Source organism: Camarhynchus parvulus, chromosome 4A (assembly GCF_901933205.1).
Source record: "Camarhynchus parvulus chromosome 4A, STF_HiC, whole genome shotgun sequence".
NCBI lineage: Eukaryota > Metazoa > Chordata > Aves > Passeriformes > Thraupidae > Camarhynchus > Camarhynchus parvulus.
The window spans coordinates 11,164,525-11,190,173 of NC_044600.1; the positions used below are offsets into that span (position 1 = coordinate 11,164,525).

Genomic DNA, 25,649 nt, shown 5'->3' on the forward strand with positions numbered 1-25,649 from the left:
AGCAGCCATTTCACAGCACCACCCACCCATTCCCTTCCTCTTTTAGTTCTCCTTCTTTGCCCAACAGCTCTGGTACCAGTGTGTTAGGTATATCTCACAGTACAGTAGTTCTGAGGATCTCAAAGCACCAACCAAAACCTAATTCATTCATTCTTGCTATAGCACTTTTCTTGATGATATTTCTCTTCTTTCTCACTGTGCCTTTCCTCTCCTGTCCAAGCCTCAGAGCTATGGTTACTGTGAATACCATATCACTCCTCTAGATCTTCAAGATCATTCCCACATCCACAAAACATTAAAACCAAAAGGTGTTTAGAAATGCACCTACAGAAACACCAGCTGTAACATCAACAAGGACATGTGATAGAACTTTCCTCACTGAAGATTAAATTTCCTTCATTGCAGATACAAAACACAACACCACAGAAATCCCCTGGTTTTCCTAAGCTAATTGGATGTCAGCAAACACAATTCTACTGTTTGCTTCTTTTTATCTGTGCTCCCCAAATCATAAAATTACCTTCAAATCCCTGTGGTCCTGGGGCACCCGAAAGTCCTGGATCCCCAGCTGTGCCAGGGGTTCCAGGTAAGCCATCACGTCCTTTCAAACCAGATCTTCCTGGCAAACCTTTTGGGCCTGAAATAAAATACAATTATTAGTATAATTATTTCCTCATTATTATCATTATTTCCTCATACTATTGGCTTTGACTCCCGCAATCTTACTCCAGAAAGGAAATAAGATGCCAGCAGCCATGCCAAGAGCTCACTCTTCACCAGCTGTGGTTATAAACAGCCATCTCCAAAAGAGGCTCCACCTGATCTGGTTGTCTGTAAAAGGATTGAGAGGCGCAGCTGGGTACCACATATGGTTAAAAAATGCAGCATTATATTTATATATATATTATATTTGTCTGCATTTTGAAGGAATTCTTTCCTTAATTAAAAAAGAAACTGTAAACATTCCCAATGCATTTGATAAAGTAGCTCTTTTCTCCCAGAAGATCAGCATTTTGGTGATCTGAGTGTACTTTTTACCTGGTTTTCCAGCTGGGCCATGGAATCCAGGGTCTCCATCAAAGCCAGGAACACCATCAATTCCTGGCAGACCAGGTAATCCTGCAGGGGCTGTGACTTCTTCTGGCTGTGGGGTTATTCCTGGAGCCCCTGGTCTGCCAGGGAGACCTACACATGGCCAAAGGATGTGTAAGTTACTCTGACCACGCAACCCATTAACCCCACAAAAACCATAAAGATTTGATGCTAATCCTGACACAAAGAAGAAAAATGTGAAATTAAGACCACCTTAGTATATCAGCACTGAGTGTCTTGTAGAAAGTATGCCAAGCTCTTTCTTACTTGTTTCAGTGTAAAAGAAATCAAGAATCTCCCAAATAAGCCCATTAAGGGAGCTCTGAAGTTATCCCCAGCCCAAACCAGGTGCAATAAATAACAGCTTTTTAAATCCTCCAGCACTCACCTCGAGGGCCCATTTCACCTTTCAGCCCAGCATGACCAGGATCCCCTGGAGGCCCATCTTTACCTGGCATCCCCATTAGGCCAGGCTCACCTCGTGCACCTGCAAAGACACACAGCTAAGACTGGGCCTAAGCACTAATTCTGACCCACAGCTGTGGCTCTCACTGATGGCAGCAACAGCACTGGGGCTCCAAGATGGAGGGGACCACAACCCTCAAGGCAGTCTGTGCCAAATTTCACATCCACAATGCCTGGAGAGCCTCAAGACAAGAATTTCCGCTGCTACCTAACTGTGCTTTATTGAAAGTACCCTTCCCCTTCCTTGGGTAGCCCAGGGACAGGCTTTGGAGAGTACACATCTTTACTATTAAATCCATCTCTATGCACAGCACCCAGGGATGGGATCTGCCAGCCTACAAAGACAGCACAGTTGTTCATCTGGCAGTGGTTCTCCATGTGTGGTGTCTCCCAAACCTTGCTCCTGGGGTCCCTGTGTGCAGCTGCTCTTTGGCCTCTTTTCTACAGACCAAAGAGAGATCAACAAGCTCCCTGCCATAGCCCAGAACAACATCTCTGAACTCATACAATCCTCTTAGCCTCTTGTTGAGACCTAAATCCACCACACTAATGCCTCTGAGCATACAGGACAGGTGGGATGAAACAGCAACTCCAGCCCTTGCCTAGAGAGCACAAGCAGGTCAACAAGCACAGCAACATTGCAGGTGGACACCATCTACTCAGGAAAAAAACCAAAGGTAAGAGGAAAAAGATAATTAGGGACACATTGAGAACACCTGGAGCTGGCCCCACTTTGCTGCTTTTGGAGCCAGTAGGTAAAAGCTGCAGGAGCCAAAAGGGAAGATTGAGACATCAAATTCAGCTGTTACACCTGAAGGAGGAGGCCACACTAACCACCCAACAACCACTGCCCCTGTCACATGACAGCTGCCAAAGCACTCCCAGGTCCTTTCAAGGCAAGGTTACCTTTCAATCCAGATGCTCCAGGGAGTCCAACTGGACCAGTGGGTCCCACGTCACCCTTAATGCCTCTCAAGCCAAGAACACCAGGGAAACCTGGAGTGCCTGTGTCCCCTTGGTCAGAAGCTGGGCCAGGGGGCCCTTGTGGTCCTGGAGGACCTGGAAAACCTAGAGACAACAGAGTTCATTGGCAAAATCTATTTACGGGGCAAAGTGAATTCTGGGGCTATGCCCAGCATTTCTTTCTGTGTGGGGAAAGGCTGGAGTCTCAGCCTCTCTGACAAGGCTGTGAGGTACTGAATGGTACCACCACGACAAAGCTTCCAAACCACACACACCTGAACTGCCATCAGTGCCTGGAACACCAGCATCTCCAGGTCTGCCCCGTATATCAGATGGAAGAGAAACTCCAGGTGTTCCTGGCAGGCCAGGCAGTCCCATAGGACCAGGGAGACCTGGAATAAGAAACACAAAGTGAGGGACAACCAAAGGTCTTCATGGATCTTCACAGACATTGACTGAAGCAGTGGCTGGGGAGCACTTCTATTGAGGAGAACAAAGAGACTACAGGAAGGGAAACAATACATATTGTGCTGTTCAGGAGAGATACAGATACTTTCAGAACTGTGCAACCACCTGTTTCTCAAAATACAGAGCAACATCACAGATTTCACATTTGCCTGTCAAGCTTCCAACCACCTTTGAGGCTTCAGGAATTGTCTTTGGTAGTTCTGACCATGCAACCCATTCACCTCAGCTGCAATACATCCAGCAGGACATCAGTATTTACCCACGTCTCCTGCTGAGCCTTTTGGTCCAGGGAATCCTGCAGCTCCTCTTCCCAAGCCTGGAGAGCCTTCTTCACCCTTTGGACCTGGGAGACCTGCAGGTCCTTTCAGTCCAGCTTCACTCAGACCTAATTAAACATGGTTAACAAAGGTAAGAGAGCCCATTCAAATTGCCTAATAGCAGTTAAATTATTACACAAAATGAGTGGTGATTTAAAAACCAGCCATTTACTACTGTCTCTGCTGTTTCCAGTAGAGCAGCTGGAATTGGTGATTTGGTGCCTCACATGTTACTCTGGTTGTGCAGAGTGAATTTAAACAATCTGTGAGATGCTGAGAGAAGAGCACATGACTGTTCTGGTCTCCCCACAAGCTCTTGCACAAGAATGGGAACACAGCAGTCCTGTGACAGGATCTGCTGCCAGCCTGTATGCTTGTCTCTCACTAGGACACACCAGACTCAAGGTTCTGGTCTTTAAATAACCTTGTGGGCTTCATGCTGCAGCACAGGGAGGGAGTTCAGTTTGCACAGACTGCTGCAGAATGCACACAGGCACAAGTGGTGCAGGACAGAGGCTCCCTGAAAAGCTGCAGGGAGATGTTCAGAATGCCACTCTAGAAAAAGGATACACTAAAAGCAGCTCTCTCAGGAAAATTGTGGAAAATATACTGCAAATCATTGCCTTCTGATAATGTTTTAAACAAAGAAAACACAGGTATTGTTTGAGTTGTACACATGAAGTCTATCCATTTTCATGCATAAAACAGCTGCTACAAATTTTAGCTGCTACTTTACAACATGACTGTAACTGAACAAGTCTTTTTGGTAAGATTTTTCTTCATGTCTTTACTTTAGTAAAACACTGTTTGCAACACAGACCTGCATTCCATTTCATATGATTCAAATATGAGAAAGTCCAGCAAAAGCTCCCTAAAAGCAGAATCTGGAAACAAATCAAAGAAATCAGCTTCTGATTTTATTGATGCCTTCCTTGAGCTCCATATAATGGAGGGCTCTGAAAAGCAGTACAGAAACATTTCATTGCTAAGTCCAATTCAAAGCAAGCATTTGGCGCTGCCCTGCTCAAATCAAACATCCATTAGAAAGAGTTTTATGATTTCATTCTACTAGTTTTCCAGAAATGACACAATCCTTCAGGAATTCAAGGAGAACCATCACCAGAAAAGCCTTTTTAACTCCACAGGCTGCATCCTGTTCTTACTGGCATTGAAGGAGAGTCAGTTAACACACACTCAGTATCCTGAGGTTTTTCTTTAGGTCATAATTAAAGCCAGAACTGGGTGAAATAGGGGAATTTTGTGGGAAACATTGCTCTCATGGAGGAGCAGTTACATATCTCCCTAGCTATCACACTTCCACCACACATTTCCTTTACCTGGTGTTCCAGGAGAGCCTTTTGTGCCTGGCAAGCCATTCAGACCATTTAAACCTGGAAATCCATGAAAGCCTGAAGAGACATTGGGAACACATAAGTGAGCACAGTACACAAAGCTGTAAATCTTCCTTCACACAAGTTCCCTTCACAGAAAATCTTCCCACTGCTCTAATTTTACCCTCTATGAACACCCATTAGAGATTCAAACCAAGTGAAAGCCCCTCCCTTCCCAGCCCTTCCTCTGCTTATTCCTAGCAGCTGGTGCCTTCACAAGGTTGCCAAGAGGGAGCCCTTTCCCACAGCTGGCCCATCACACACTGCCTGCCCAAGACACTTGGCCAAAACTCTGCTTTTCTGACCCAAATCCTCCTTCCGTCTGCAGATTGCACATCTACCTTTAGGTCCCATTGTTCCACGAGCTCCAGGGAACCCAACAGATCCTGGCTGTCCTGGGGGTCCTGGTGGGCCTGGGGCTCCTCTCAGCCCAGCATTTCCAGGTATTCCTAAAAGCAAGCAGAAAAATATTCCTGTACTACACATCATGTCCAGGCTGAAACAGCTCACAGCTCCATCTTACAGCTCCTGCTCCTGCACTTAACTCATAAGATAGGTGAATAAACTACTATTTAAATAAAACAAAATCAGATCCAGATCTCTCCTCATGCCACCATCAGCATTGCATTTATCAAACTATTTTTGATTTTTTAAATCATAGCAGTGACACTCTTCATCATCCACTAAGTATCACATGAACAGTTCACACACAAATAACAAATTGTTTTTTTCAAATAAAACATTTCAATAACAACTTTCACTGTTCTCCAACCTTTGATCTTGATAACCATTTGGGAATCTACCTGCTAATTACCCCACAACCCAAAGACACTTGTAGCCATTTGTCTGGGTAGGTTTGGCTCTAGAGAGGGAACAGACAAAAACATTGCAATGAAAGAGCTGTGAAGAAGCTGCTACTGCTTTTATCTAACTGAGATCTCCCCTATTTGTTAATGGGATTCCTTTGGGTCTCAGTATTTCAGGATTCACCATATTTGACCAGCAGGACAAGGTGACACCTTACACTACTGTCCAAGAAAATTCCCGTTTTCTTGCCAAACTTCTTGTTTAAGCCTCAGCTGAGACAGGCCAAACTGGGCTAAGGAAGCCTCAAGGTGAGGTTGTCATAGTCACAACAGGAGTTGCAGAACTTTGGTGCTCAGTCCAGTACCTGCTGGTCCTTCTTGGCCAAGATCTCCTGGGCTGCCTTTGGGTCCATTCACCCCAGTGTTTCCTGGATAGCCTGGTTCACCCTTGAGTCCTTCTCTCCCCCTCTCTCCTACAAAGATATAAACATACAAGTCAAACTGGAGGAAAGCATGAAGAGGGTGAGAAACATGGCACGCTGAGGTTGCAGCACTGGTGTTTGCTCAGCCATCACCTGAGCCCTGGGCTGGACTCCCAGAGTGCCAATGCCAGTGCAAGTTCACTCCTCAAAAAGTGAAGGGAACCCAGCATTAGAACTGGACTGGTGTCAGATGTGTTCATCCAGATTTGTGCCCCACCTGGATTGCAGACTCCTCAAATCTCACTTTCAGGATTACAAAAATACCCAAATTTGGCAATGCCAGCCTGTTTTGCCTTTAGAATTTTGTATTCTTGAAGTGAGCAACCAAGGCCTACTTTACCTGGAAACCCTGGGTCTCCTCTCTCTCCTTTTGGTCCAGCAGTGCCAGGAACACCAAGAGACTCTCCCTGTTCACCTGGAAAAGGAAGGAAAGGCCATTCTGTCATTGACTGTGGACATCAGTTTCCAGGGTTTGTTTAAGAAAATAAGTCTTGCTATATTTCAAATTCATGGCGCAAACAAAGACAATAGCAAATGATGCACCTGATTTTATAACCATCAATGGATGCAGATCCACTCATGCAAATGCACAAGACAGACATTTCCAGGTAATTCCACAACATCCTGCACTTTTGACATGAGGAGATGAGAGAAAAGGGGGCTGCTTGCACTGTCCAACAGGCTTCACACAGTGCTGTGGCCAAACTTTCAGAGAACCATAAAGTATTTAGGCTTGGTATGGGTCTTGTCTGAACGAAGCCTCTTACAAGGGGATATGTACTTGGAGCCAGTCACTGGAGAGCAATGGGCACTTCCAGAACACTGCTGATTCCTTTGTGTCATTAACATTAGGACTGTGCATAATGAAATACCATATACACTGTGATAAGTTTTTTACCCTTTGGACCAGGAAGGCCAATAGGTCCTGGGAATCCAAGTGCTCCTGTGGTGCCATCTGAACCCTGAAAGAAAGCAACCCAACCACAATTAATCTTTGCTTTTTATTCTTGCTATTCCAAGCTTGGGTCATGTGGAATAACAGAACACAAAGGTGTAGGAAGAAATACTGTGTAAAATGCCATTTAATGGTATGAGCCAAACAAAAACAATCTGGAAGTTTTGTAAGGAAAAATCCTGCCAGGTTCTGCTGCTGTGCTACTGAAGTACCAATTAGAACACAGGGTTTTGCAAAGAGCATCCAGAGAAGAAGATGATACTTTACAAGGTATTTACCCTCTCTCCTGGCATTCCTGGAAATCCCATAATACCATGTGCACCCTTCTGTCCTGGCAGGCCAAGTTGTCCGGGTGGGCCAGGGAAGCCTGGGTCACCATGAGGACCTCTCTCTTTGCTTGGTGACCCAACTGGACCAGGGAGACCAGGCTGTCCACGGCTTCCTGGCATTCCTTTATCACCTGGGTAATACAGAAGAGTGGAATTTCATTCAATAATACAGACATCCAGCTCATTTGGGTCAGTTGACCTGTTACCCTCAACTCCCCTAAAGAGGGAGAAGTGATGGCATTAGATCTACAGAACAGAACTCCAAAGGAAAAGTGTTTTCCCAAAATCCAGAACCACCATATGGAAGTCTTGCTAGAATGGGAATGGCAGAACAGAAAACAGTAACACTGTAGGCACTGCCAAAAGGACAGGCCATGCTCCACTGAAAACAAACCCAGATACTGAACAACTGATACTGGCAAATAACTGCAATGTTGTGAAATACCTCTAGGTCCTGGGAATCCTCCCAGTCCAGCTAATCCAGGCTCTCCTTTGTCTCCTTTAATTTGCAGTGCCTGTTCTGAAGTCCCAAGAACAGGAAGACCTGGTGGACCTATATCACCTCTGTCACCTGAAGAAATAAAAAGTCAGGAAATCTTCTTGCAAAATAATCTAGCAGAGTAAAACAGAACTTCCAAGTCTCCTGATGCAAATTCATTAGTAGTCTTTGGTAAACATGCTGAAGTATTGAAAAATAGAAGATTACAATATTTAGAAGAATAATACCAGACACAGACATCTCAGAATTGCCTCCTAAGTCCCTCTGCTGCACAGCCAGCAAAAGCCATTCAGCTGTTTCTCACCCTTTTGACCTTGAAGTCCCACAACTCCTGGACTTCCTTTTCCTCCAGCTGTGCCAGGAGCTCCTTTAAACCCATTCACTCCAGGGACACCAGGCAGTCCTGGCATGCCAGGGAAACCAAGCAGGCCAGAAGAGCCTTTCTCACCTGCATAGAAATGTTGAGAATTAAAAAGGGAATATCAGTCTCTCCCAGAACACCCACCCTGGGGTAGGGAGAGGCTGCCTGGGGCTGGCCAATCACCCAAACCTGGGTACTTAAACAAGCACAAGGCACAGGCACAGCACTGTCACTGTCTCCACTCACAATACTTTCAACCAGCACTTCTCAGGTCACCTTTGAGAGCCTGGGCCTGCTTCCAGTGCAGATCAAACACAATCAATTTGCAAGAGAACAACATTCAGTTCCACAGCTCTAATGCTTTGTGCTATTCTCCAGGTAACCAACTACTGTACTGGTGCTTAAAGACCACAGAGTTTGCAAGTTTTTACTTCCCATTTGATTTGTGCTTGATTTACTTCCTTCTTTCTATAACTTTCATTCACTGTTTATTTCTTCAATTTTCTTGTCTATTTTGATTTACACACTCCTTTGTCCCCAAGGACCTAAGACCTTTAAGATAGATTTTCTTAGGAACATTATTGATAATTAAATCCATAATTTGTAACTTGGCAGCAAAACAAATGCATCCCAACACTAGTCAGAGATTCATTCCATTCCAGCAAGTTGGGCCTAAAATCAGCACCAGCAAGGTTATTTTTTTTCTTGTGGACACAGCAATCTCAGGACTGAAACACTTACCTTTTGGCCCAGAGAAACCTGGATGTCCATCTTGACCAAAGGGCCCAGGTGGCCCTATGAATCCTCTTTCCCCAGGAGATCCTGGAGCACCATCAAGACCTGGGAAGCCTTTCATACCAGCAGGGCCTTGTGGTCCTACATCCCCAGCCACACCTTTGACTCCAGGAGGTCCTGAATCAATACAAGAAAGAACTCAGTCCAGGACATTGCGCAGAACTAGGACAGCTTGTGGCAGCTTCCCAAGCTCTTTAAACACAGCATTGTTTTTAATGACAAATGGACCTTATGGCACATGCAGCCTACTAGAGGCATAAAGCTTAGAACTGCAAAAGCATTAGTCATCTAATAATGAAATACCTACAAGGAGGGTTACTGCCTACATCACTACTCAACTGGCAAGAGTGAAACCCCTTATTTTGACCACCAGACAGTGACCTGCAATGCACAGTCTTACCTTCACCATCAGGGCAGCCAAGACAGAATGGGGAGCATCATTAATGCCAGCTTCTGCTCCCTACCCCACTGTCTGGGTGAACCAGAGATCAATCAGCTAGACAAGTTCACAAGTTCTTTTTTCACCTTGAGATTTGAGCTGTACTTCTCAAGAGCCAATTGCTCGCTACAGGAACAAGCTGATTGGGCTCTCACAAAACCAATACCATATGCACTATTTTGCCTCTAAATGTTTCTAGATGAAGCTTTGTAATGGTTTACAATTTTAAACAAAGGCTCAAACCACTGAAAACAGAATGCTCAGATCCAAAGGAATTAAGAGAAGGAAAACTCAGGTGGCTTCTGAAAAACTACATTTGCTGCAGTTGCAGTCAATATTCAAGCTCTGTTACACTCAGGGCTTTGTGCTACAACCCAGAAATTTTTAAGCAGATGAAAGAGCTGCCTTATTTAAGAAGAGAAATAAAACACACACACTTAAAATCTCTGCATATTAATAATTTCCTTATAGGCTTGAGAATTGGTTACTGTCTGAGCATTCTCATTACAATGGTTCTTTGCCTCCTGCTTTGATTAGCAATGATAAGGGGTATCACCTATGGTCAATGCAATTCTTGTAGCATTAAAAGCTGGGTTGTTAGTCCATGAGCTTTTATGCTACACTGCATTTTCTCACCTTGACAGCCTATGTGAAGAACCCATAACCAAACAGTGTGACATCAGAAATGGAGAGTTGATGATAAATGGAATAGAAACATGGTGAAGGAAAAAACAGACAAAATATGTAAACAGAAAGAACAAGGCTACAAAAGAAATTAATGATTCAGGGAGACAACAGCTGTAAAAAAACTTAGTTATTTGGAGCTTATCATTCTAGTAATGGGAGGTTTTCAAAAAGTCAAAGGAAAGTCAAATATGGCATACAGACCACAAATGTGAAACAACAGAGAGGCAAAAGGAATGCTAATATTAAAATTTTTAAAAATTAAATCTCTATAATTTTTATGTCAAGTGAAGTTACTGCTTTCATTCATTTGTTGCCACTGTGCTTCAGCACTGTCATTCCACATGTCAGAAGAGTACTTTTATGTCCCAGACCATCATCTACCAATTCCCCGGTCTCTCTTTGCTTGGTTCTCAAATCTTTCATATACTGTTACATACACTGACTTCAGTCAGTGCAGCTTTACAGATACCACTATACTCCAGTGGTGGGGATTTTTTCCTCTGAAGTGAAGGAAAATAAAGCTCTCTTCTGCCCCAGCAAAGAGAAAAACAGAGAAGACAAGTGCTTGTCCTGAGAAAGTCAACAATTTTTCAATCTAAATCACATTTCAAGCAACCTCACACAATAGAAATTAATTGCCATGAAAATGGGAAATGAAGATTAGTCAATGATACAGCCAACATGTAAGAGCAAAGATGTTAAAAACATCATGACATTTAAGATGCTTTCTTCTATCTTTCTGTTGTACTTCCTACAGTATTGGGGTAACATTTCCCAGCAGGAATTGCCCAGCAGTCAGAGTCAACAGGCTCAAATTCTGCACTGTGGTTATCCCTAACCAGAGGTAGGAGCTCACCCTGAGCAATGCCAAACTTCTCCCACATTTCAACACCCCAGAGCTCAGCTCAGCTCCCTGTCCTCATTTGAAAACACCACATACCTGGTGCCCCTGCAAGGCCAGCTGACCCCAAGGGTCCTGGTTTTCCCTTAATGCCAAAAGGGCCTCCAGGGCCAGGAGGACCCCGCAGTCCAGGGACACCGGAATATCCTGGCTGACCCTGTTCACCTTTAACACCCAGGAGGCCTGGTCTTCCATCCAGCCCTGGAAACAGAGAGATGGGAGGTTACAGAACAAATAAAGCAAAATTCACACTTTAAATTAAAAAGTGAGTTTTAATAAAAGCCTTTGAGCTGCATTAGATTCTAACAGAAAACCAGTAAATCACCATCTATGAGCAGCTCAGAGGAGTTGCATTATCTTAAAGCGATTGGAAAGAGGAAGGGTCTTTGAAAGAAAAACAGTTTGATATTCCCAGATACAAGCAATATCAGTGCTTACCTTTTGGTCCTGGAAATCCAATATCACCTGTAAGCCCTTTATCACCTGGAAGTCCAGGTCGGCCACGCTCTCCCACAGTTCCACTCTCAGCACCAAATACATCTCCAAGAGCTCCTTTTATTCCAACTAAGCCTGGAGCACCCATTTTCCCAGGCAAACCATCTGTTCCATCCAGTCCTGGAAGTCCTTGTGTGCCTTGCTCTCCTCGAGGTCCAGGGAAGCCTTGAAGAGAAGATCCATAAAAGTCACTCAACAGAAGTACAGAATACTGCTTCCAGTAGCATCTCAAATAAAATATACATTTAAAAAAATTATATTAAAGAAAAAGTTGCTTGAAAAGTTGCAAAATATTTCAGTACTGAATTAGAAACAATAATTGGTGATAGAAAGATGAAGCTGTTGAAAGGTTTAGGTTTTTTGCACCTTTTTTCTTTCAGTAAAAGAATACTGTAGAAGTGTGTAGCTGCATTCCAAGCTTGCTTTTGGTAGATGGTAGGTTAAGCAAAAGGACAAAACCCCTAACCCTCATCACTTTTGCTTCTTGGTCTTTCTTTACACAACCATCAGAAATTCCTATGGCTAAAATGAGTCCAAATACTGTGTACAGTGTGCCTTTATCAGAGTACCATGGGGCTTAAAATAAATGTTACACTAAATTTGTGGCTAACCTAAGCTGGAACCAAGTACATGACAATGGTCTCTGGAGAAACAAACTGCTGACTGCTCCCCTTTCTCCCAGCAGTGATACAGTGTTACAGGCAGGTGATAAACATCCTGAATACTTCCTTTGTTTTCTCCCAAGCTGCAATCACTTGCCTGCATTTGCAAGGAGCACAGTGGAACACTCGATGGAGCATTATGAATGTGTGAGGCAGAAGTGGCCAAGAAGGCCAGGTAACTCTTCTGATAAAGTATTGTACACATTGATCAGACAATAAAAAGACGTCCAGCAGCTTCCCTCTTACCAGGTTCCCCTTGCAAGCCTATTATTCCTGGAGATCCTGGCTGTCCTTTAGACCCATGTAACCCAGGTTGGCCTGGAATGCCAGAAAAGCCTTTGTTGCCTTTGGGACCTAAGGGTAAAAATATATTAATTAATAATATCAACAAACAAATAGCAGAAGACAAAAACACAGCACAGGAAAACAGGATCAAAACTTTTCTGCAAAGATCTTTTCTGTTGCATACACAATTTAAGCTAAATAAAGTTTCAAAGCTATGGCCACACAGAAGCGGGTTTGTGTTCAAGGCTACATGAAGGCTAAAAAATGGTGCAGTTAATATGATCCTCCATGGGATTCAGGCCTTGTCACTTTGGGAAAAAAAAGGACATTGTTCTGCCAGTTAACCCTCTGGAATAACTATCCCTTGGAGGAGGTCTAATTGGGAGGTATTATGCTCTTTGACAAATGAGTGCTGTTTGGCAGTCAGTCAGTGCATTACATCATCTTGTGTCCCCACCTGGCAGTCCTGGAAAGCCGGGAGTCCCTGGGGGCCCATAAGCTCCAGGAACTATGCAGGGCAAGGTGATACCTACAACAAAGAAACACCAAGGTTGTAGTCTGACTCTGCCAGTTTAAGCCAGTGATACTGTATTATTGCCTTTATCTTAATTTTCTTATTAAATTGTAGTTCTGACTTGGGATCTCTCACTGGTTTGCTTTCAAACTGGTACAAAGTCACAGACTCTTTAAATGTTTTTTATCATTTTCACAATAAGGCCTTTCAATCTGGACAAATAAGGAATGATTATTTCTTCTACCCACACACTTTTCTTTAATATTAGAAATGAATGAGTATTAGAAATGTCATTAATATTAGAATGATTATTTCTTCTACCCACACACTTTGTAGGATGTTATGTATTATAATGTATGCATTAAAATACATAACATCCTACAAAGTGTGGATGTTATCAAAGGATGTTATGTATTTTAATGTATGCATTTTATTTCCTAGTATGGGAGGAAAGGCACTCACAAGTTTTCTTACACATCTCTGTGGAGGTGCAAACTGAACTGGCTAATGACTTACTCCCTTTCCCACATGTTCTGACTATAAATACTCTCCTACACAAAGGACTGTTCATTGTTCCCAAAGCTTTCATGTAGCACTCATAAAAAGCTGGCTTCTGATGAACTCTGCAGAATAAATGGAGTTCACATCATGTACAGAGCATTTTACTTTTACTTATCTCACAATGCAACTTTAATTTAGCAGATTCTGTAGGAGAAAATTTACTGAACAAATATGTAAGCTTTCACAACTAGGAATTAGTAAAGCTTTTAGCATTTAGCATGTGACTTGAATTGGAAAAAAGCTTATGCAGACTATCCCTGGGGGATATACTGATGCTTCATCAATACAATGGACATCTTCTTGCCCCATAACAAGGCAGCATGACACTGGTGTGAGGTATTATCCCCATCCAGCACATCTGGCAACCTCCTGGGGCTGCCCTGGCCTTGCTCTCACCTCTCTCTGGGTCTGAGATTCCTCTGCCAACTCTTCTCACTGTGGTAGTCTTACCACCAAGGGTTTTGAGCTCAGAGCACCATTTTATCAGTCCAGAAATCTATGCCACTATATTATATCTGCAAATACTTTACTAGCTCTGCATTATTGACACAGACAGAATTACAAACCTAGAAGCCCAAGTATACACAGCATGCAAAAGACACTGAAAATCAGCAGTGACAAAGAAAAAATACTGTTTACCTTAAGTTATATTTAAATGGCTGACATAGAATCAAAATACTGGGACCAGCTTTCTGCAGTCATTTTGTAATGAAAACATTTTCCATAAATGTTTAGACATGAATTTCCATCTAACTAAATTTGAGAATGAGCATAAAACATCATATATGAAGTATTATCAAACCCATATTTACTTACTTCATCACTTGTCATTATGGTATGTTTAGGTGCATATAACGACACACCAACTGAGCCAAACCACAGTACCTCAGGAAGCAAACAGAGCCCGGAGCTGGTTGCACAAGTCTTAACTGAACTCCCTACCTGACTGTCTTGACAACCTCTTATTCACCAACACCTGTTCATTCATACAATGTATTACCATTGCTTCTTTTAAAAAAATCTGGAGCTCTTATTTCAATAATAGTAATAGTTCTGAAAACTGAATCAGACACCTCAGATATCAGTGAATTACTATTTTTATTTGGACAATGATTTAGATGTTTTCAAAAACCTCATTTTATCACTCTTCATAACTACCTTTGGTGTAAAATGGCTCTCCAACAATAGCCAGGGAGTAGGCCCATCTAATACTCTTAGTATTTATTTCAGCACTGCTTGAGTATTTATTGCTTATTATCTGTGTCCTCCTGAACATGACAACTTGAGAAATCTGTGACTGCCTGGTGAGCCCACAAACGAGTTTCAATTAATTTGAAGAGCAGTCTTTAGCCTAATGCAATCTTCTGGCCTGGCCACTGGCACAGCAGTAAATTGAGTACCATTTCACTTGCAGTTTTACCCTTTTTAAAGTAAGAACAGACCCAGCAATACCTACCTGGAGGGCCTGGAAGACCTGCTTGTCCTGGAAACCCATCCATTCCACTGTCACCTGGTGGTCCACGAACTCCACTAGGGCCTGGGTATCCAACACCAGGAGAACCAGGCTCTCCTCGATGGCCCTTGGAGCCAGGTAATCCTGGCAGACCCTTTTCACCTGGGAAACCCAGCCCACCATCACCCTGTGCACAGCAAAGACAATTACAGCTCAAAGGGATGCAGAAAGAATGTCCATCACTATAACTTTAAAAAGTGTGTAAGAGTTTGGTTGGTTCTGTACAAAGTTCAGGTGAGCCTGAAAAGATACATGGAAACCACTGTAAATTATCCATCCTTACTTTAAAATGCAGCAAAACTTGGTGACTATTACAAAGAATATTTTATGTTGTATTTGCCAAAATGCAAATACTACAGCTTCTGAAAGACATTTACCTTCTCTTTAATTGATAAGATTCTGGTGTGATTTTTTTTTTTTATTTAAAGATTTCACTTATAATTATGCCTACAATGCTTTTGTCTTTTAGGACTCAACATAGAACAGCATTAGGGTCTACTGAAGTTTATCTTTTGATAGGGGCATTAGGAATGCCAATTATTAATCCTGACCAAGACAAATTTGTGCTCAGGGACTGTGAGCTTTTTACGTATTTGAAGCTTTACCACAGGGCTAATCAGGACTCGTTTGCCAGGCCTGGCTGCCTTCTCTGCTCCTTATTCCAGTTCTGAAGCACTGCTGCTAGGTTAATCTGGACTTACTGGAGGGCCTGGTGGGCCTGGCAAGCCTGGAAGTCCATCCCTGCCCGGAGCTCCTGGGATGCCTGAAGGTCCTCTGGGTGCTGTCGCACCGCGGTCCCCACGGGCACCTTTGACTGTGGCATAGGATGGATCCCCTTTTTCTCCCTTAAGGCCTGGAAGTCCTTGCTGACCAGCTGAAGCCTATAGACCAATAGATAAAGAAGAGGAATGTACAGAGAAAAGGCTTTGCTTCTTAAAAATGTCACACAAGGGCAGGACACAATGACCAGATCAGAAAGAATCCCCAGGGAGTTTCCTATTGCGTACATTAACCTGGGAGGGGAAAGAGGTTTGTTTGTTTTCAGCTGTTTCTACTGTCACTACAGCTCTGCAGTGGCAAGCCAAACCTTGGTAACAGTGACAGCAATTTTGCATGGCATCTGGGAACGTGACATCACTCATGATATAATGAGACCCAAGTAATGAAACTTCCTCCCTATTGCTTGGTGTCCTGCACTTACTGACACTGATAAAGATCCTCTGAAGATAAATGATTTGTATGGACTTTAATGGACTACGATTTTTAAAAGTAAACACTTGCAATGAGCAATGCTCAGCACTTTGGAAAATCCTATTTGTTATGGTAGCTGTTTGATAAAAACCAGAGCTCAACTCTCATTGATGGATTTAGCATACAGCAGTTAGGAAGCAGACTCCATCTGTGGAGCACAGTTTTTATAGCTATGAGCAATGATGTGGAAAGATCTCCCTGTTTGATTTTTCAGATCTTCTCTCCATGCACATGTACAACTGCTTCCCCAGCCAGCCCTCACTTAGGAAGAGCCCTGGGTTTAATCCAATGTATGTCTACTTCCAAGAAGTCCTGGGATGAATAACTCTTACTGCTTTTCTCTTGACTGATGAATGTGCAGTTCTCAGAATTTAAGAACCATTTGTTCTCCCATTTTTATAGCTGATAGTATCTCTACTTTCAGTTTCTTTACACAGATCACTTTCTAGGTTGATTTTTTTAAAATCCAAACCAACAGAAACAAATATGAAAAAAAAGAAGCGTTCTTTGATTACATTCAAGACCAGCAATTGCACATGGCCACAATTCAGGGTAACCAACACAAACTGTTCCTGCCTTACCGGAGGGCCTCGCAGTCCTGGTGCTCCCACAGAGCCTGGGTCCCCACCAATGCCCTTGGCACCAGGCACACCAGGGCTTCCTGATGGACCTGGTGGGCCTGAGATGCCTTTTAGGCCAGCTCTTGTAACTCCTCCATCACAAGCACAATCACCTGCCTCTCCTGGAAAATAGTCAACACTCCAAACTGAGTTTCATTTGGATAAAGACCCTTTTCATCTGCAAGAGCTCCAAAAGCAGTATTTGATTCAATTAAGACAAAGCCATTCTCATATGATTTGATTTTATGTGCCTCCTCTGCTCAGGTGATGTGAGTGCCAAGCAAGTGGAGCTCAGGTTTTCTCCAGTTTAATTTCCATGCAATGCCCATCATCAAATAACCATGTGCAGCACAAACCTCAACACTTCTAGACCTCTTCCCAAAGGTTTAAACTTTCCTAAACAGATGGGTTTAGGGGAGTTTTAGGGAGGTCTTGTGCATTTTTAATAAGATAATTATCAGAGAAAACAAATTCATACTCCCCCTACCAGTAGGTTACAATGACCCCCTGAATTGTTACTGGTCATGGACCCAAACAATCACCAAGCACAGTGATATCTGTGTCATCACGGCTTCTGATGCTGGTTCTGTCACACACTAAGACACAAATTCTCATGATTTTTAGCATAGGGAGAATAACATTAAGTTTTTCTGTCATGTACAGCCTCTATTGCAAAAAGCAGCGAATAAGATTTTATTTCTAAGCCTCATGGCTTGAAAGTATAACTCAGGCAATTTTCTGTGTATGATATGTTTATCAGCTTATTTGTCTGAGCAGAATAAGAAGAAGAAATAGGATTTTACTGACAGTGCTGGGCACAACTCTCTCTAAATTGCAAAGGCTGTTGGCTCCTTCAACCCCTCCAGTGATTTGTCATAAAGACACTTACAACTCATCCCTTAGGATATTAACCACACGTAAATATCTTTCAGACTGATGACAGCTGAAAAGCTCTCTCAAAACAAGAGTCAGTTACCTTTGTAGCCCTTTGGACCCAAAGCTCCTGGCAGCCCTCTTGGCCCAGGCTCCCCTGGGACCCCAGCTCTTCCACTCAGGATTATCCCTGGGGAGAATGAAGGGCCTATATGCAGAAAGAAGCAAGGAAAAGCCATGAGAGGGCTGATCTTCAGCTCATTACTGACTTAAAAAATCAGTGATGCAACTGGCACCAGACAAAACTGTAACTGCGGATGTAACACAAGGAGATGGATCTTGGTTGGTACCAACCCATGGTAGTTCTGCAGTTTTCTGCCACATTTGCTTCTAGCTCCTCATACTGAAAAGCTAAAGTTCTCACAGTGTGGATCCAACAGAGCTTCATTCCTCTACTCTGCCACTTTTTCACAGATTTACCAGCTGACCAAAGAACTCACCAAACTGTGGACAGGTAGCGTAAAGAATGGCAAATGACTTCCATTCAGGGGTTGCAGCTCAGGAAAGATACTAAAGGGCAAAAGGGTTAAGGGGACTTTCCCTGTCCCTCATTTCATGATTGCAGGACTGTTGTCTACATCTCTTTATATGCTGAATGGAATGAAACATAAGTTGCTGGAAACAGCAGCAGAAAGCAATCAAACATAATCTAAAATTACACTGTCTGCAAACCCCTCCCCTCTGTGACAACAGTAAGATGGAGTGCTGACCAGCATGGTCTGATGCTCCATGGAAACAAACTGCAGCCATCAGCTAAACACAGCCACAGAAGCTTTACAGACTCTGCAGAAAACTGAGCCAGATTTGAATAGCAAAAAGTTAAGAGAACACTTATTTCTTCTGCACAGAAAACCAGTTTATCAGACCATGCTCACTGACTCTGTCACTGGAGTGTCCCCTGTTCTGAAGGACCGGCTCTCAAAAAAAACCAGCTTATGGCAGAATGGTAAAACAAAATATTGTAAACTCAACCCTGATCCTGTAATACTCAATTTCTGAGGAAAACAAAACAATGCACAACTAATTTAATATGGACATCCACGCAAATGAACAAGTAAAAACAAAATCCTATTTCCTTAGATCTGAAAATGTCTCCTCAGGCACCCTATCTGACTCCTGGTACCCAAACTACCTGCTCACAAGATAGACATTTACCTCAGGTGTTCATAAGGTCTGTTCTTTACCTAAGCCAACAGGAGACCAGCCTAGACCTTCAAAGCCCTTGGTGTCATAAGCTGCGTGTACACAACTTTGTGGTTCAATCTCAGGCTACCACACTCAACAATAATTAGGTTTATTGTTTTACTTTATAGGAGTGTCAACTCATATATATAAGTTTGTGAGCCACAATCACAATGAGGTGTCAGTCAAACATTTACAACTTACAGATAAATAATCCTTGCTGGCAAAGAACTAAATATATAAATGATTTTTTATCCTATTTCACTCTGAATCTAATACAAAAATAGATACAAAAATTCTACGTACGTGGTGAACCAGGCAATCCCGGTGCCCCTGGCAGACCTGGTAAACCACCTCTGCCAGGAGGGCCTGGTATTCCAATTGTTGCTCTTCCTGGTTCTCCAACTTCACCCTTCACTCCTGGAATACCTGGAGACCCTCCAGGGCCCATTCCATCTAGACAACAATGACACAATGAGCACCCCTCCAGCAGCAAACACACTGAAGTATTTTTAATGTTCAGATAATTACCATTGTACCCTGAACTGCAATCATGTTAGGACAGAACAATTCTAAATTTTACACCAAGGAAAAAGTACGAATTGGAGGGACCAACTAGCTCCCATTTACACACCCCTTTGGTGACCCAAAATACTTCACAGCACTGTTTAAGTCCCTATAAACAATCAGACAATTAACTATGTAACACTGAGCAGGGGGTTTATTTTCTGATTTTCTTGGCAGTTTTAAATATTTGGATTACTGCAGGCCAGAATTTCCTAGATGACATTCAAGTGAAACAAAAACTTTTGAGTGAGATCTTGGATGGGACGAATGGGTTGCACGCCCAGTGGATTTATCAAGCCAATCTGTTAGCTCTTTATTGCAAATATAAAAAGTCATTTAAAATTTTCAAAAACATTCATTATAATTTAAAAGGCAGGAAAAGTTCTTCCAATTAGCACATTCAAAATGGAAATAAAACCACAGTCTCCTGTGTACACTGCCACACCAAATATTCACATGTGAAGACTGAGCTGTAATAATTGTGGCACTAATTCTGCTCCCATCTAAGCCAACATCTGGCTTCCCTATGTGCCATCCCTGCCTCCTATTTCTCATACAGCAGCCTGCAAATCAGCCAGCTGAAGGAGCAGGGAGAGGCTTGCTCCAATACCTCCACCATCTCCAGGCCACTACCCAGAAACTTCTCCACAAACCCAGAGCAAACAGCCTGCCAAGAGCACTGTCCCAGCTGCTTTACCTCTCTCCAGGTCTGGAAACCCTGGAGCCCCTGGAAGGCCTGGCAAACCAACAATCCCTTCATCTCCAGGAGGACCAGGTATTCCTGGGCTTCCAGGGTCACCTGGGGCACCTATTAGAGAAAGAGGAAAGCAAGGAAGAAAATTTCATCAGAATTTTTGCTGAAATACTGTTCAGTCAATTAATGTAGTGGCCACTGATCTCTCAGATAGCAAAGGCTGCCAAGCTGTGAGCAGGAAGTCTGTTAGTCAAAGTTAATAATATTCGGAAAAATTCCTCCTGAGCTGTTACAGAGGCTGTTTCAAACTTGACTGAAGGAGAAAGAGTAGGAGAGACAATGCAATGTCTCCTTACCTTTATGGCTTCAGAGACTGTTCCCATGCAAGTCTCAGTCAGCTGTGGCATTAATTAAGCTAATTTTTCTCAACAATATTCTTACCTCACTGTACAACAAATAACAGCAGAATGACATTTAGAGCACCCTTTACTATGCAGCACCAGGAAGCCATTCTTCCTTGGGACAATGAAGAGAGATCGAAGTGTGTCTACAGAGCAGACACAGCACTTGCCCGTGCTCACACACAGTCTGTCTGTCCCAGGCAAGACATTTCATTCTGTCTTGAGACACATCATTCAAATGGCTTTCTTTAAATTCTGAAGTTATAAACAAAGAACTAAATATGTGTAGCCAAACAATACAGAAATAAAGAAAAAATAACAAGGGATAGACTAGACCCAATATACAATGAGGGAAAGTGTTAAAACACAGTAAGAAAGAAAGCTGGATGAGAAAAAGTGCTTTAGATGAGTTCCAAAAGAAAATGGAAATGTGTACCTGAAATGACTACACCTTCCCTGTCAATAATGACAGGAGGGCCTGGGGGACCGATGTCACCTAATTCACCCTGTAAAGAAAACAGATTCATACCACATTCAGATGGGGGATGCAGAGGAGGCTGCTGGTCAGGAAGCAGACTGTATTATGGTACCAATGTCTGCAGCCATTCACTGAGTAACCATCATTCTTTGTCTTGCTGAAGAATTCACTTTGTTCTGCTATTCATAATCATCTGCTGTCCTGACTTCCATCGTTCCTGTCTGATGAAACTGATGGCTGCTTCAGATAAGATGGCTGTTACTGTCCAGCCATCCTCTGAAGGTCTCCAATTACCTCAGTAGGAAGCACAGACATGTATATATACAATGTGTACTGGAGACCAGTTATGTCAGCACACTGACCAGCATCAGGTAGATAATATCTGTTCACTTCATGGTGAAAGCTGCTATGAACTGTCTCATTTTGAAAAGCTTTCATCACTGCAGCTATCTGTTGCCTTGCAACACTGAATTTCAATAATAGAAGCTTACAGAAAAGTGGATTCTTTCATAAAGTCATCCAGGTAGAACAGGCAAGTTGTGACAAACTGCAGTGTCATTCCTTCCTCTCACTGACACTCTCAAAGAGTATCAGATCCTCTTTGAAATCACAAGCATAAAATTTGACTGTCATCCAAATTGTCATCATATTTATCATATAAACACCATGCAGTGAGCCAAGGCAGTGCACACTTTGTTGCTTCCTCCAGTAATACTTCTCTGTACAGAAACAACTAATACTACTTCTTCCATGTACTCTGCACAAAACATCCCTCCAGTACTTGCATTTTACAAGTCTGCAATCTTGGTGCCAGATCAGTGTTTTCACAGCAAACTACCAGCTAATAATTTCCCACTCTGTTTCCAGCTGTCTGACTGCCCAAATTGTAAGATACCCAGAAAATGTCTGCTATGCATCACCTATATTTAGTACAAGAAATCGAACACGTTCTCAGGCTTGTCCATACTTGTAGATCTGTGATCCAAGACTTCAGATACCCTTGGCAACTATCTTAACATCAACTCACTTCCACCTAATCTTGCCTCAATGGTCCAATAAATATGGCATTGCTGTAAGGATAAAGGAGACCAGAAAGGCTACATCTACAATTCTAAGTCATGAAGTTTAATGATTAACATTGAAAAATTATTAAAATACCTGAGTGTTCATAGCTCAGCAATCACTTATTTTTGTGCCTAACAATAAAGTGAATGAGGAACTGAAACTTACTGAAAATGACAGTGATATAGGGGCAAACAGGAAGTTTGATTGGAGCAATGATAGTTATTTTATCATGCAAATACCTTTAAAAGACCAATGCTTTAGTGAGAAGTTACCTTCATGCCTTCTACTCCATCCAGTCCTGGATAGCCTGGAACACCTGGGTGGCCCTGCAAAACCCCACAGGGGAACAATCATACACACTGAAAGAGTAAGTGGCATTATTTTTTAGCTGAGACATCTGCAGAGCCTAGACTGAAATCAAAAACCAAATTCTTTGTCCTACCAAATATTTGAAGAAGAATTAAAGAAAGAGAAAACCAATGGCATCAATTTCTCAGCACTCACAAAATACCAGAGCTCCTTCAGGCCTCCTTGTGCTGTGAAGATGGTGAGAACTCGTGAGTAGGCTGAAGGTGTGCAAATCAGGAGAACAACTAGGATAACACTGGGAGATGCAGGATCTACTGATTTTGTACTTTCTACTTAGCTTAACTATTTCAATAAGGCAAGTATATTTATCCATCTGAGAACTTGAAGCCACAATATAAGGAAGTTGGTAGATCTTAAGCAGTTAGAGGGCTTCTGTAACTCTTAAGAACAGTAAAAAATAGAAGAAATTTCACCTTTCTCCCTGGAATTCCTTCAGATCCATCCAATCCCAAAAGACCCTAAAACAGCAAACACATTAACTTTTAGAGGCTCCATCCCAGCTTGACTAGGCTTCAAATATCTCAGCATCAAATAATTAAAAGTTAAAATTTTCAAAAGGAGAAGCTACCATGGCTTTTCTTATCTCTCAATTATTAACAATAACAACGTAAAGAATTTAACAAAATAACTGAAAAAAGCAGGCTTATCTTATTTAACCACTGTTTTTCTAATTAGCAGTTCAAGTTAAGGCAGTCATGGTGTTTCAATTCATTAGGAACTTAGGTGTTACTTTGTAATCACAAAACCAATAAATTTTAGTGTGGTGAAGACTTTCTATCAGACAGTTTATTCTGCACACACAGAACAGAATGTCTTGGTCTTCCTGTTGCACAGGAGCACATCACAGCAGGGAATGGGTCTGTTGATGAAAGGCCCACTCCGTGTTTGAGAACAGGCATTTAAAGACTTGGTGAAGTTACCTACCCTGCCACCTGGTAAGCCAGGCACACCTTTTTCTCCTTTTTCTCCAACACCTCCAAAGCCCTGAGGAAAAATGTCAACATTAAAGCTCTGTGATCTGTTTGGAATTGAACAGCACATCCCTAAGAAACGGGAACACAAACCCATTGATGTATACAAACAGTACAATAGTGAGACAAAGGGAGCTGACTGTTTCTGCTGGGACTACTTTGTCCCAGAAAGAAAAGCTCCTATCCATCAGACTTGGCAGGATGTGCAGTACAGTCCCTGCTTTATTCCCCAAGACTTCTATCCATTTAAACCATGGCATATATTTCAGTAGCAACTGCAAGTGACCCCATGTTACAGACAGCAAAGACCTGCCAATGCTACTCTGTATTCTATTCCACATTGAGAAACTCTTTCAAGTCTAATTTCTTAACAGCAGCAGCTCCAGGGAATGCTCAGGGCATGCTTTTCCCTTCCAAAGCCCATGAATGACACAAAACTAGCATTTTCATGCTCAACATATGGAAATGTTTGGTGGCTTTCCCAGTCAGCAAGAGGTATCAAATCCGGAGATAGAACACCAGGATTTAATTTCAGCAAGAGTTACAGTAGTTAAGCAATTTCCAGGCTTCAATCTTAAAATATCTTACGGTTGTGGTTAAGTTTGTACATATGTTCAATTTCACCAGCTTCAATGGGTCTCTTGTGCTGCATAAAGCTAAGCATGGAACATGTCCAGGAAGGCTAATAACAAACTGTGCTTCATGTACAGGTTTTTCTTGCACGTATTTCTCCTAAGAACATCTGTAACTGAAGAAACTGGCAAACAATTTATCTTATTAGTCACAAGTTCCCAAAAATATTTATTCCCTAAACTTATTGAAGCAACCTTGTTTACAAAATGTTTTAAGCTGGGAAACAGCACTCTGGAATTCAGGGGTAAATGGCTTTTCTTAATTCATATAGAGAAGATACAACACCATGCTGAGTTGATTAGCACTAATATTCAACAGCTCATTTTAACTGGGTGTATATGGATAGAAAGATAGATCTGCACGTGCTTTACAGCTTTAAAATATATATGTTTAGATATAATAAAAAGGAAAATAAATGGGATTTTTAAAAATGTCTATGGGACAAGGAACACTGCCATCAAGTGGCCATGCCATGGGCAGAGCTCTGAGCAGGCTGCAGGTACTGAAATCTGGGCAGCTTTGCATGTCTGTAGTAGGACAACATTATAGTCTTTGTATCTACAGGACAAAAAACGATCAGATTACAGTTACACTCTTCAAAAAGTCTTGTGAACGCTTTTATCAGATTTTCAAAGTTCTCTGGTGCCTAGAAACTCCTGTAGAGGCCTTGTGAGCTATTCAGAGGTTCCTGAACCATCTAACCCCTAGTGGGCACGTGTTAAAAACACTCCTCTGTCCTTACCGGGATGCCAGGCAATCCTTGGTCTCCAGGGAATCCTTGAGGACCTGGCTCTCCCTGGCAGGGGGAAGAGACAAACACAATAAATCACTGTGCTTGTGAAAGCAAGACCTTCCTGTCCACCCACCGTGCTCCTGACACCTAAAGCAAAGCTCTGTCCTTTTTCTGCCAGGGAGTGCCCAGGGTTTGTGACACCAAGTGCTGCATCAGAGGCACCCAGCACAGAGCTGGTGCTTCCTCTGGCCACTGCCTGGCAGCTGCTGCTCTGCTGACCACAACTGCCACAAGCCAAACCAGGGCCATGTCACACCATCAGCTGGGAAACTGCAACATGCACAGTGCTTGGTGAGAGCAGCAAAACAGCTCATGATGGGACAGCAATGTTTTCACAGCTCTGCTTACAAACTCCAGAGTGAGCCCAAAAGAATGGGGTTTGTCTGAGCCTCAGCTCACACTAATGTCAATTGACCAAGTACAACAATCTCTCATAACTTTACACAGGGGTTCAGGCAAGCTCAGATTGGGCTCCCAAACCAGCCTATGTAAGTCCCAGATAAACTCAGTAAATTTCAAGTGATTAACTCAGTATGCCTAAATATCATGTGTCTAGAGAATCTTTAACTCAAACCACACAGCTTTCATAAAAACACTGATGACCTAAATTCACATCCCAGTAATAACAATGCAAAGGTGAAAAAATCTGATTATTTCAGAGGAGTGTGCACTAAGGCAAAAGAGCTGGAGCTTCCATTTATTTTTCTAAATT

The 25,649-nt window shown here is 42.5% G+C and overlaps 1 protein-coding gene across 3 annotated transcripts in view; it reads right to left on the reverse strand.

Moving 5' to 3' along the window:
- COL4A6 (collagen type IV alpha 6 chain) overlaps positions 1-25,649 on the reverse strand; it is a 108,644-nt gene that overhangs the window by 4,076 nt on the left and 78,919 nt on the right. For all 3 annotated transcript variants that reach the window (XM_030967763.1, XM_030967764.1, XM_030967765.1), the window contains 30 exons: positions 24,887-24,940; positions 23,465-23,524; positions 22,954-22,998; positions 22,444-22,497; positions 21,065-21,134; positions 20,231-20,341; positions 19,273-19,422; positions 17,828-17,932; positions 16,813-16,973; positions 15,682-15,861; positions 14,924-15,107; positions 12,850-12,921; positions 12,354-12,461; positions 11,389-11,610; positions 10,990-11,151; positions 8,870-9,040; positions 8,072-8,215; positions 7,714-7,839; positions 7,218-7,399; positions 6,883-6,946; positions 6,325-6,399; positions 5,868-5,975; positions 5,038-5,145; positions 4,643-4,714; positions 3,248-3,373; positions 2,796-2,912; positions 2,464-2,625; positions 1,481-1,579; positions 1,039-1,185; positions 521-637 (listed from right to left, as the gene is read on the reverse strand). In XM_030967763.1, coding sequence (XP_030823623.1) covers positions 521-637; positions 1,039-1,185; positions 1,481-1,579; positions 2,464-2,625; positions 2,796-2,912; positions 3,248-3,373; positions 4,643-4,714; positions 5,038-5,145; positions 5,868-5,975; positions 6,325-6,399; positions 6,883-6,946; positions 7,218-7,399; positions 7,714-7,839; positions 8,072-8,215; positions 8,870-9,040; positions 10,990-11,151; positions 11,389-11,610; positions 12,354-12,461; positions 12,850-12,921; positions 14,924-15,107; positions 15,682-15,861; positions 16,813-16,973; positions 17,828-17,932; positions 19,273-19,422; positions 20,231-20,341; positions 21,065-21,134; positions 22,444-22,497; positions 22,954-22,998; positions 23,465-23,524; positions 24,887-24,940 — 3,556 coding nt within the window. The remainder of the gene's footprint in view (positions 1-520; positions 638-1,038; positions 1,186-1,480; positions 1,580-2,463; positions 2,626-2,795; positions 2,913-3,247; positions 3,374-4,642; positions 4,715-5,037; positions 5,146-5,867; positions 5,976-6,324; positions 6,400-6,882; positions 6,947-7,217; positions 7,400-7,713; positions 7,840-8,071; positions 8,216-8,869; positions 9,041-10,989; positions 11,152-11,388; positions 11,611-12,353; positions 12,462-12,849; positions 12,922-14,923; positions 15,108-15,681; positions 15,862-16,812; positions 16,974-17,827; positions 17,933-19,272; positions 19,423-20,230; positions 20,342-21,064; positions 21,135-22,443; positions 22,498-22,953; positions 22,999-23,464; positions 23,525-24,886; positions 24,941-25,649) is intronic.